This window comes from Xyrauchen texanus, chromosome 5, assembly GCF_025860055.1.
Source record: "Xyrauchen texanus isolate HMW12.3.18 chromosome 5, RBS_HiC_50CHRs, whole genome shotgun sequence".
Taxonomy (NCBI): Eukaryota; Metazoa; Chordata; class Actinopteri; order Cypriniformes; family Catostomidae; genus Xyrauchen; species Xyrauchen texanus.
Genome location: NC_068280.1, coordinates 4767243 through 4780463, shown reverse-complemented (window position 1 = coordinate 4780463; position 13221 = coordinate 4767243). Strand labels below are relative to the sequence as shown.

Genomic DNA, 13221 nt, shown 5'->3' with positions numbered 1-13221 from the left:
CTCACAAAAGTGAGTACACCCCTCACATTTGTGTAAATATTTGATTATATCGTTTCATGTGACCACACTGTAGAAATTACACTTTGCTACAATGTAAAGTAGTGAGTGTTCAGCTTGTATAACAGTGTAAATTTGCTGTTCCCTCAAAATAACTCAACACACAGCCATTAATCTCTAAACCGCTGGCAACAAAAGTGAGTACACCCCTTCTGCTCATCAGTGTCAATAAAGCTGATTTGGCATCTTTGGAGTGTGTGTTTGGAAAAAGGGGGCGCAGTGATTACAAACGCTCATCTTGTGGAAATTCTAGAATGGCTAAAATCGCATACAGGACCTTTAACCTAAACTATATTGTTTCTAAACATAATAAACAACCTAAAATCACTATAATTATTTATTAAATTATGTCATTCACAATGCTTTATTGGATTGTAGTTCATACCCTTGTGAAAGATGGGAAGTACACAGTCTTGTACCTTTGTCTTTTTGTCAGATTTTCAAATGCTTCAATTCAAAGTTTGTGATGTTGTGATTCACCTTGGAGCTTGTTGGTTTTGTTCATGGCTTACAGCTCTTTAAGGATTTTATAAAAAATTTAAAAAAATGGAAAAATACTTCTGAAACCTAGACGGCTTAAAAGGTGGGTGGGCACCATTTCTCTTTATAGCACGCTACTTTTACTATTTTTTGTTGTTGTAAATAGCTGAAATATTTTTACATTTAGGCCATTTAAAAATAATAGAAAAAGCGCAGTAGAGTAGTATGTAATTCAGAACTTTTAAACTGATTTTCCGAACTAATTTACAGGCGAAACCAGCAAGAAAAGGTCTCATTTGCCATTTTGTCAAAAATAAGCAAACTTCAGACTGGCCACTAGAAAACCACAACCATTAGTCACTGGATGTCAAGATGACTTTTTTTTTTATGAGACTTTTTATTATCTGCTTTACTTAAATGTACATGATTCCACTGAAATGTTGCCTCAGTTTGTGTCTGACAAATATAAATAAACTATTAATTAAATAGTGTTATTTTGTGTTATTTTCTCTCAAATCTGAAAAGTACAGATATTCAAATCACTGTTCCTCACAAATCATTACATTCAGTTTCAGAAATAAAAGAGGAAATGAAAATAGCACATCTTTTAAAAATGTATACATTTTACTCTTGTGTAGAGAAAAAACCCTTCTAGTGTATATATCTACTTAGAGAACCCTTGAAATGTTTATCTTATAAAAAATGTCCATTACAGCACTACAGTCCCTTTTCTCCTAACAGATGTGTTAAATGCAAACAAGCTCTTCTGTACCGATCAACAGTGTACAATACATTTTCCAATACATTGTGCATATACATATGGCTTTATAGTGGTCAACATTAGATGAATCATTCTCAAGGGACACATTTACCAGTTACTACAGTATATTCTACTGAAAAAGCCCTTTAACTGTCTTCGGTTGAGTATAAAAGACAAATGAAGTGGTCTATATGACTTGTGAGTGTATATTCCAAGTCTTCTGAAGCCATTAGATAGCTTGAATTTTCATTTTTGGGATTTCTTTGGGGGGGAAATTCCTTTAACTAGGAGTCGGTTAAGTAGAGTGCAAGTTTAATGGGTTGATTTAAGCATTTACAGCACATCGAAATAGTTGGCAAATCTCACCACAAAAAATATCGACCAATCATCTTGTCAGGGCTTAGAATACAGAGGAAAGAAGTGGCGATTCATCATACGCAGCAACTTAAAAGAGATGAACATGAACAACACGCTTGTAGCAGCTACAGGACCTCCTGTCTGATGGTTGGTTTCCATAATAACAAGCTCCATGGTCCTCAATGTAAACACAAGATGTAAGAAGCAGGTTATGGCAACGACCTACTGTCATCAAGTCCATTTTACTCATTTATTGAAACATTTAAAGCTCATTGACTGCCTACAAGGCACTGCAAAACTATTTACATAAAATATTTTAAATTGCATCTTTTTCACCAAGTTCTCCACATACACACCATTATCTCTTTCCTGAGTGTGTTCATTAGCGTGAAACCTGTCAAGAAAGAATTTGACGTTTTAGTGAGATTCGCCCCTTCTGTAAGTGAAACAGTTTGTATTTATGTGCATATATTCGGGAGCTTCATAAAGTTCATGTGAATGAGTGTGTGTGTGTGTTTCATTGGAGCTTGTATATGTGTCAGCCTGTTCCGTGGCTGCTGTAGTCAAAGACGCCCTTCTTAAAGAACGGAGAGATGTCACACACAGCGTGTTTGGAAAGGTGTAATCCACACTCGTCTTTTCTCAGAGGAGAAGAGAAAGATGACAGCATCACATGGAAGAATTTCCGCAGGTATTGCTGGGAAATACAAAGACATCAGCACATTATATGAGCACAATCCTGTAGTTTCATGTAACTTCCTCATTCAGGTCATCGTTGGATTTGTTGAATTTACCTCCAACTGATTCCGTCGTTCTGCAATCATTCTCTCGTCTCTGTTTCCAAAAATCTTTTTGGGAGGAAAATCCAAAGCTGCGAGCTAGAAAAAGACATTAAATAATATAAAGATCTATTATGCTGTAGTTAAGGGAATGTGTAGGTCATATTTTAACCAAAAAAATAAAAATGTTTTACCTATTAGTAGTGCATAAAGAAAACAATCATATTCAGGCATTGTGACATTATTTTCATGACAATTAAGCGATGGATGGATGGATGGATGGATGGGACTCGTTTGGGATGGATGGATGGGACTCATTGGAACTCGTTTGGAATGGATGGGACTCGTTGGAACTCGTTTGGGATGGATGGGACTCGTTGGAACTCGTTTGGGATGGATGGATGGGACTCGTTGGAACTCGTTTGGGATGGATGGATGGGACTCGTTGGAACTCGTTTGGGATGGATGGATGGGACTCGTTGGAACTCGTTTGGGATGGATGGATGGGACTCGTTGGAACTTCGTTTGGGATGGATGGATGGGACTCGTTGGAACTTCGTTTGGGATGGATGGATGGGACTCGTTGGAACTTCGTTTGGGATGGATGGATGGGACTCGTTGGAACTTCGTTTGGGATGGATGGATGGGACACGTTGGAACTTCGTTTGGGATGGATGGATGGGACTCGTTGGAACTCGTTTGGGATGGATGGATGGGACTCGTTGGAACTCGTTTGGGATGGATGGATGGGACTCGTTGGAACTCGTTTGGGATGGATGGATGGGACACGTTGGAACTCGTTTGGGATGGATGGATGGGACTCGTTGGAACTCGTTTGGGATGGATGGATGGGACTCGTTGGAACTCGTTTGGGATGGATGGATGGGACTCGTTGGAACTCGTTTGGGATGGATGGGACTGGTTGGAACTCGTTTGGGATGGATGGATGGGACACGTTGGAACTCGTTTGGGATGGATGGATGGGACTCGTTGGAACTCGTTTGGGATGGATGGATGGGACTCGTTGGAACTCGTTTGGGATGGATGGATGGGACTCGTTGGAACTCGTTTGGGATGGATGGGACTGGTTGGAACTCGTTTGGGATGGATGGATGGATGGACTCGTTGGAACTCGTTTGGGATGGATGGGACTCGTTGGAACTCATTTGGGATGGATAGATGGGACTCGTTGGAACTCTGCCAATTTAAAATATTCTGCTCTTTTAGAATATTCTTGCCGTTCAAAAGATAATATCTTGCAGCTCAGCTTTGGAATAGGCGATTAACTATCAGTAAGGGTTAAATCAGTTTCAGTGTTTTAGACGAAAGCTTTGACCTAGGCAACATTGTTGCTGTTGATTTTATGGTCATTCATTATAGTTCATTTTATGATCGCTTTATGTTGATTTTATGGTCATTAATGTTTATAATGCAGCTATTATTTTATGCGCATAACATTTATTTGATGTCTCAGTGTTAAAAGTTAATGCACTTTTTAAAAATGTCATAAGGAGCTGTTTTTATGAGGCTCTTTTTGTAAGTATAAGAATGGACAAAATTATTTTCCTCTTTTTACTTTTATGTTAAAATGATTATCCAACTCAAATGCATGTGACAAAGTATAATAGAACTAGGTTGAAAGTAATCCAAAAGTAATTAGATTAGATTCAGTACCTGATTACAATTCACAAGTAATCTGCCCAGCATTGTTTCTACATTAGCTTATTTGGATTATTTGGACACTTTTAGCTAGTATCCTTCATTTAGCAATCTGACCTGTAGCAAATAATGTTCACTTTAAATTCCAATCACATTTTCTATCCAAATAATGCATCACAATTGTTTCCATGTGTACATATAGGCCATGTACCTCTGGATATTTCATCTTGAGAGATTTGTGCATCTCCCGAAAACGACTGTATCTTCTGAACACTGTCCATGTTTCATCCAGAACTGTGATCTAAAAATAGACAAAATAAAAGCTCAATCTCTCAAACATCAAAGAACTCAAAGATTGAAGCGATTGTGTGTGTGTGTGTGTGTGTGTGTGTGTGTGTGTGTGTGTGTGTGTGTGTGTGTGTGTGTGTGTGTGTGAGAAACGCAGACAAACTTTGACTTCAAACTCAAAGTGTTCATCTTTGCCCTGTCCGCATAGCATGTAACGTGGAATACTGATCTTCACAGGATCTTTAAGACTTTCTGAACTCGGATCCAGAGGTATCGAAACCAGCCGCTGTGAAAAGACAGTTAATAACAGTTAATGATTGCAATGAAATAATATGAAACCATTTTACACAAAGCTATCATTAAACCATACCTCGTATTTCCATTTGGAAGCACCAACATGTTTTTTATCATTTTCCTGTGAGTGAAATAAAAAGTTAATTAGAGACACAAACTAACTTTAACAAACATGACTGACTTTAAAGGTGAGGCATGTAATTATGTCCCTGCTTAATAAGCACAGAAAACAAAAAAGTCATTTGAAGGTTAATTTCCCCAAAAAGTGTAAACACTGTCCTTGAGGCGCTATTAAAACACTGCTCTGTTTGTTTGAGAATCCCAACCAACCTGATAGAGCAACACTGAATCAACCAATGGGGTGAGTTTGGGGCAGTTATGAGTTTTTCCAACCAATGGCAGATAAGGAGAATGTTCAGAAAACCTCTTTGAAAACAGCCACTATTTTTGCAATTTTGTTTGCTGATCCTTGCGGTTCAGAAATGACACACTTCACCTTTAACAATCTGAAATACTAGCATCAGTTTTTCAGGGGGCAAGCAAGCAGACATTTGTTTGGCATTTCTCACCTCAATCATTTTATTGCAGCCTAAATCTAAAAAGTAAAATGCATCTACACAAGACAGTTGTGAGCAGACTGCATGCTTCCAGAGTAGAAAACACAATCTACTGAGATCCAGGATCATTAGTGATATGCAAATTAATAAGGCTAGATCATGCAAATCAGTCACCACAGCTTTTGCTGCAGAGACAATGATTGGCTGAGGCCTGTGCTTACCTCATCGGTCAATCTAACAGAGCTACCCTCACTATCCTGCTCCTCCTCCTGTAGGGTTAAAAAAAACTTTCATGACACCATAAACAATTCTATAGGTTTATTACTGCACTTGTGCATGACACGGTGATGTAAAAAGATTTGATACCATCTTTTTAAGTTACATTGAAAAATTGCAACAATCAAAAGAGCAAGGGGCTTTTTCAATCACATGTACAAGTTTTACATTTATGTAGTTAATGTAAACACAGCAGGACAGCATTTGCAACATATGTAACTTCCGTAATGTGAAACAGAATATTGAGTGAGCAATAATAAAGGGGCAAAAATTAGTATTTTTCTCATTCATAAGAATTTGTTTTAATGAGCTATTTAAACTGATGTATTTGACAAAAGTTTGATTTAACTGGTAAGAGAAAAATATGCTCTCATAAAGGAAATACAATTCAGGGGGAAATACTGCCATTTCTGACACATTTTGAATATTAATGATATATATTTAGTATTGTTTTGTTGGCAATTGAAAATGAACTGCAAATATCACAGTAATATTAATGTGCTTTTTTTATTTGGCCATTAAGTTACCTAAAGCTGCGGCAGTTGGTCAGTTTTGCACATGCTTCTTGTTTCATGAACTCCTGACTTATTTAATTTGTATTTGATATTTCTATATAATTATTTTATTTATATTTGGCTGTGAATCAATCAAATGTTTTAACTAATTAAATCGCAGTTTTCAGTGATTAATAGCAATTAATCATGGTAAATGTTACATTAAAACAAACATTAAAATATATTTACTTTATTTAGTAAATTCTAGAGATTGTTGTGCGTGAAAATCCCAGAAATACTCAAACCAGCCCGTCTGGCACCAACAATCATGCCACGGTCCAAATCACTGAGATAAATTTTTTCCCCATTCTGATGGTTGATGTGAACATTAACTGATTTTAATGATTTTATGCACTGCCACACGTTTGGCTGATTAGATAATCGCATGGATGATTGTTGGTGTCAGACGGGCTGGTTTGAGTATTTCTGGGATTTTCACACACAACAGTCTCTAGAATTTACTGCCCCATTTCCCATTCAATGAATCCCAGTTGCCCAGCCTTCTACATGACACCTCCTCAAAAGCTGCCATCCTTCCCATCTCCACGCACCACTCCCGAAATGAGGGCGCTCCGACTGACTTCCATCCCCATAAAACAATCTGTCTGCCTGTCATAACACTGGTCAGGACAACATTTCTTATGTGTTTATCTCCTATAATGATGACCGCCCCATTGCCCAAAACACAGAGTCTGAGGCAAAACAAAACCCGAGTGCCCAACACATCACACTTAAAACTCTGAACCTTCAACCAAAATTCCTGGATCTCAACACACAACCAAAAACCATGGGCCGTGCCTCCATCCTCCGATGGGCATCGCCAGCAGGTGGGTGTGCCCTTAAGATCAAGATTATACAATCTAGAGGTGGTCCAATAGATTCTATGTAAAATCTTAAATTGCATAAGATGCACCCTTGCATCTCTAGATACAGACTTGACATTTTTTAGAATCCTAGCCCACTCTAACTCCTCCTATACCAAGTTTAAATCTTTCTCCCATAATCTCTTGGTTGAAGTTAAAGCTCCGTCCCCCAGACTCTGAATTAGCAGGAAGTAATACACTGATGCCTCATGACCTTTTCCAATAGCAGGAATCACCACTTCCAGACTATCTATACATATAGTACAGAACAGATGGCGCAGCTGTAAATACCTAAAGAACTGAGATCTGGGAATCACAAAATGTTGAACCAAATTTTCAAAGGATCTCAACACTCTCATATAGGTCACCGAGCATATTAACCTCCCTCACAATCCACTCTGACCAGCAGAAAGGGGACTTATTAATACATCATTTTGGGTTCAGCCATATGCTCGAGGCAACATTTAAATAAATTACTGAATTAAACACTCAGGCAGGTGGTTTAAATGTTGTGGCTGATTGGTGTACATGCCATAAAATCATTGGACATGCTGCAATCAAAAGTTGGGCAGTCGTTTTCCAGTAAATGCGCTCCTGTGTCCTAAATTTGCGCGTAATGAATAAGCGTGCACTGCTCCATACAATCAGTTTCTATGCTAGGATGTGCAGTCGAGTCGAGCGTACTGTCTGGAAGTTTATATATGCCAATTTTAGTCACAGGAAGAGGGGGAAAACATTCAAAGTTTTAGAAAGTAAAAAACAAATCAATTACTGTATTAATTGTGTTAATTATTTTAACTATTATTCAGAGGAATTAACGAATTAAATTATCCCGCCCTTATTTATATTTATATGTTTAAAGACTGATATTTTAATAGTTTGTCTGATGTAACCCTCATTTAAATGCTGATCGAGTTGATAAGCTTGATTTATTTCAAATTGTCTGTTTCAATGAGGTGGTTTAATGATTCATTTGTGTCATGACTCAAAAGTGTTCATGGAAGAAAGCGTGACTTTTTCATGTATTAAAATATTTTAGTGAATATATAAATAGGTACATATTGCCGTTTAGGGCTGGGTATTGATACAGATTTCTGACTCGATTAACTTCACAGGCTTTAGATTCATTTAATTTCGGTCGGCAGTGGTTCAGGAGGTAGAGCGGGTCAGCCACTAATCGCAGGGTTGGTGGTTCAATTCCCGGCCCACATGACTCCACATGCCGAAGTGTCCTTGGGCAAGACACTGAACCCCAAGTTGCTCCCAATGGCAGGCTAGCACTTAGCATGGCAACTCTGCCATCATTGATGTGTTAATGGGTGAATGAGACGCAGTGAAAAGCACTTTGAATCCTGCTAAAGGTTAAAAAAGCGCTATATAAGTGCAGACCATTTACCATTTCCGATCTCGATTCAATATCTGTTATAATGTCCATTTTGCTTACATATAAAATAAATTCTCTCTCAGCTAATGCTCTTAATTATAAAGGAACCTTCTAGGTAACCTTTCTAGCTACGATTTGAAAATATAAATTTGACTAATTATATTTGATCAAATTGGTGACATTTTAGCTTTTGACAATTTTTTAAATTCAGTCTATTCCATTAATTAATGTCTTGAAATTGCAAATATTATGTTGAACGTTTATCTTTGTTACATTTTTACTGTTTACTAGCATCATTTGTAGTATTTATAAATATTTACCTTGATATGTACAGCAAGTGCTTAATTGGTACTGTCTCTTTAAGACTAGCAGCATCAGCCAGTAAGCGCATATAATGAGAGTGTGTGTGTGTGTGTGTGTGTGTGTGTGTGTGTGTGTATGTGTGTGCTTACTTTAGTGCATCCATGTGTGAGTAGAATTAAATGTTTCTTTTTTATTTATTTTTTACCAACTGACTGTAAAAAACAGAAAGCGTATTAAAAGAGACATTAGCAACCAAACTTTTACACTCAACACGCAGTGAAATATCTCGGTGCTAATAACTTTACTATATACTACTCAATTTCTAGAGAGTGAAATCTGAACATTTACCACCAGTGGCTAATCACAGACATTTTTAGTTGCATAGCACAGAGTGAAAGATCGATCTTGAGATTTAAGAATCAATATTGAGATCGTTCAAATGAAGATCACGATGCATCAGAAAATCTATATTGCCCAGCCCTAATGCTGTTTATTATTATGCATAGTTACTGTATATTGGTACATATTAATGCAAATCTCTAAATACATAGAATATTTTACATGCATTTAACAAAAATCCCCCTTTAAACCCATCTCAGAGCAAACACATACTAAGCAATATATAAAAAATTGACTAAAGAATGAACAATATTGAGATTTTACAGCCATGTACTGTATATTGTCCAGTTCTTGGTGGGGATTTTATCCTGCAGTGTATAATTGGATAGTTGCATATTAGATCATATTATCGCTAATTATTTTTCTAGGTTATGTCTGCAGAAAAGAAACGTTGTTTCAGAAGTGGAGAGTTTCTCATTTTGATAAAGGAGGACGTTACATGAATTTAATAATTTAATTTAATTGATCAATTGTCACACATTATACATACATTTTTGCATATACATGGTGAAATTATTTATTTTTCACATATCCCAGCTAAGCTGGGGTCAGAGTGCAGGGTCAGCCATGATACGGCGCCCCTGGAGCAGATAGGTTTAAGGGCCTTGCTCAAGGGCCCAACAGTGGTGTCTTGGTGGTGTTGGGGCTTGAACCCCCGACCTTCTGGTCAGTAACCCAGAGCCTTAACCGCTGAGCCACCACTGCCCTAGCAACTGCAAATACAGGTCAGTTTTGATTTCATGCTGTCTGTAGTTCAGTCGTGTTGTAATTGTAGTTACATCCAGTACCTGTAATGAGTCTGAGGACAGAGAGAGTGTGTTGTTATTCTCTCTGTTCAGCAGGTTCAGTTTCTGCAGTCTCCGCTGCACCTCCTCTTCAATATATGCGTGTATCCTGAAGGAGACAGAAGAGAGTTAAAGAAAGTCACTCAAAATAAAAATTAATTCAAATTCAGTCATCATTTAACCATCCAGACCTCATTATGACCCAGTATTATTTGATTTCTTGAAATACAAACACAGAAGGTCTAAAGGGCTATTTTCTATACAATGAAAAATCTTCCCCTGCCCCAAAGCTCTGAAATCTCATTCATATCTTCAGCGAGGAAAGCTGCTTTGGGTCAGATTTGACGTCATTGAGGGCATCCATCGCAGTGCAATGAGTCTGAATATACTTGAGAGCAACAGCGAAGGTGAAGAGTACAATAAATACAGGGTTGGAACAACATGAGGGTGAGTGACTGATGATAAAATGTGAATTTTTGTGTGAACCTTCCATACATTTTTTATATTTTTTTTAAATGTTGCTTGTATGAGATCATTATGCAGTCATTTGAAAAGTTAGTTTCCATCTGTGTACCTCTCATCTCTTATAGACAGTACAGTGGGGAGGGTCTGTATGGGGCTGATCGGTGATTGGTTCACGTTGTTCTTTTCTTCAGCACTCACACTTAGACTCCGCCCACTTCCTCCTTCACTCTCACTGATTCTCTGCTTAAGCTGAGCGATCTCTCTCTCCATCCTGAGAACATCCGGAACAAACCATAATGATACAAATTGCAAAAATAACATGATAAATTGAATAAAGAGACCACAAAAAAAGAAATCAATAGTTTGTATTATGGCATTTAGTCCATGTCTATTAGCTTTGAGTTCATCTACAGTGGCAAGAAAAAGTATTTGAACCCTTTGAAATTAGCCGATTTTCTGCATTAACACTCTCATCTACTTTACATCAAAGTCACAAGTACAGACAAAGGACACATAATCTATAAACGCACAATTATAATCTTTCATGTTTTTATTGAACGCATCCCATTAAACATTCGCAGTGCTGTGGAAAAAGTAAGTGAACCCCTAGGCAAAAGACAGGAGTCAGGAGTTTGCAAACATGGCATCCAATTAATGAAACTAGATTGGAGGTGAGGGTTAGAGCTACTTTGACTTTTAAAAAGCACTCAAGCGTTTTGAGCTTGCTATTCAAAAGAAGCATCTGCTAACATGGGCCATGCCTCGTAATAAAAGAGATTTCAGAAGAATTTTTGCTTGCATAAAGCTGGAAAGGGTTACAAAGTTATCTAGAAGAGTCTAGATTGTCATCTGTCCAGAGTTAGACAAACTGTCTATAAATGGAGGCAATTTAGTACTATAGGTACTCTCTCTAGAAGTGGCCGTCCAGCCAAGATGACTCAAAGGGCACCGCAGAATGCTCAATGAGGTAAAACAGAACCCTAGAGTGACAGATAAAGACTTGAAGAATCATTGGAACTGGTTAACATCTCTGTTCATGAGTCTACTATACAGAAAACATTATACAGGCATAATGTCCATGGTAGGACAACACGAAGAAAGCCGCTGCTTTCCAACAAATACATTGCTGCTTGCCTGCAGTATGCACAGCACTACATATGGTGTAAAAAGTTTACCGCATACAAACATGAAAATATCATCCCAACGGTGAAGTAAGGTGGAGGAAGATTTGGGGCTACTTTGCTGCTTCAGGACCTGGACCGCTTGCCATCATCAAAAACATTTTTTGTCAGGGTGGCTGTGCACCAGCTGAAGCTCAGTAGAAGATTGGTGATGCAGCAGGACAATGACCCTAAACATCAAATTAAATCCACAACAGAATGGCTTCAAAAAAAGAAAATCCACCTTTTGGAGTGACCCAGTCAGAGCCCAGGCTTTAACCCAATAGAGATGTGGAATGACCTCAAGAGAGCCGGTCACACCAGACATCCTAAGAATATGGCTGAGCTGAAGCAGTTCTGTAAGAATGGTCCAAAATTCCTTCTGAACGTTGTGCAGGTCTAATACGCAACTACCAGAAACACTTGGTAGAGGTTATTGGTGCCAAAGGAGGTTCGACCAGTTATTAAATCCAAGGGTTCACTTACTTTTTCCATAGCACGGTGGTTGTTTAATGGGGTGTGTTCAATAAAGACATGAAAGTTTATAATTGTTTGTGTGTTTTTAGCTTAATCACATTATTGTTTGTCTATAACTGTGACTGAAGATATCACATTTTATGACCAATTATCGCAACAACAAAAAATTCCAATGGGTTCACATACTTTTTCTTGCCACAGTATATAGTTTTAGCAAATTTACAGTCTTTCTGTAAAAGACTAGCTCTTTGACATGTCCCACCCCAACTTCCTGTTTCAACAGAAAACAACAGAATCTGCACTCATCAAGTGAAAAGCAACACTAGCAAACAGCACACCTCTCCTGGTCAAGGTCTTGAGTTCCAGTCGATCTGAAAGTGCTTTGGCCACGTGCAGACTGTGACCTCCTGCGTGGCTTCTCGGCATCGGGCTCCAGACTGAGGCTCCTGCGAAGCGCCGAGTGTCTCCTCTCCAAGCGAGTGACCGCCTGCTCCAGCGCCTCCCGCTGCTGCTTCTCCCGCCACTCCAGGATCTCCTTTTCCTTCTTGCGAACCTTCTCCTCCTGACGGGCCACGTTCGCCGTGAACTCGTACGACTGCTGCAGCTGCTGCAACTGCTCGGCGCTGACGCTGTACTGAGACAAACGCTCCTCCTTCTCCTCCAGCTCTTTCTCTACCTGCAGAACAAGAGAGAACGGGATTCTGATTTCACCGATATAACAAAAACAAAGCGGTTCTGCTCGTGCATATTAAGTTTGCTCCCTTCTAACAGATCCTTCCAAAGCAAAGGAAGAAAAAAAAAACATTGACATTTTGACAAAATCTTATCTTTGGCCAACCCTGTGACTAATCCTTAACAAGAAACCTTAAAAACACGACTTCACATATGGAAATGGCACAGCGCCAGCCAATCAAATTGGGTGATTCTAGCCAGATCTTGCAATATAGACTATGGGCCGTCTGTAGGCTTGGCATTTGAGAAAAAACCCACCTTGAATCCAGAACCTGAATTTCTTGAGTTTTACCTGATACAGCATCTCATCCAGCTCTTTGTCCATTTCCTCCGGACTCCTGTCTGTCCCAGGAGACTCTCTTCCTCCTTTCACTCTCTCCAGCAGTTCACTGGCTCTTTGGCGCTCCTCACAGACGGCGGGCAGTTGTTTTTCACAGAGAGAGAGGAGCTGTCTCTCTTTAAACTGGAGCCTGTGTTCTGCCTGCTGGATCAGCACTTCCTCCTGACTGAGAGACGACACATCCTGCACGCCATGCTCCATTTCATGAACCTATAGGGATGAGGAGAAGAGGAGTGAAAGAAAGAGTAATGA

The 13221-nt window shown here is 38.8% G+C and overlaps 1 protein-coding gene across 2 annotated transcripts in view; it reads right to left on the bottom strand.

The window, feature by feature from the left end:
- Positions 1 to 909: 909 nt before the first annotated feature.
- LOC127643446 (kinesin-like protein KIF16B) overlaps positions 910 to 13221 on the bottom strand; it is a 37229-nt gene continuing 24917 nt past the window's right edge. For both annotated transcript variants that reach the window (XM_052126210.1, XM_052126211.1), the window contains 10 exons: positions 12922 to 13179; positions 12236 to 12573; positions 10370 to 10531; positions 9799 to 9904; positions 5453 to 5500; positions 4751 to 4795; positions 4544 to 4666; positions 4304 to 4393; positions 2449 to 2532; positions 910 to 2351 (listed from right to left, as the gene is read on the bottom strand). In XM_052126210.1, the coding sequence (XP_051982170.1) occupies positions 2193 to 2351; positions 2449 to 2532; positions 4304 to 4393; positions 4544 to 4666; positions 4751 to 4795; positions 5453 to 5500; positions 9799 to 9904; positions 10370 to 10531; positions 12236 to 12573; positions 12922 to 13179 (1413 nt within the window). In that variant the 3' untranslated portion in view covers positions 910 to 2192. The remainder of the gene's footprint in view (positions 2352 to 2448; positions 2533 to 4303; positions 4394 to 4543; positions 4667 to 4750; positions 4796 to 5452; positions 5501 to 9798; positions 9905 to 10369; positions 10532 to 12235; positions 12574 to 12921; positions 13180 to 13221) is intronic.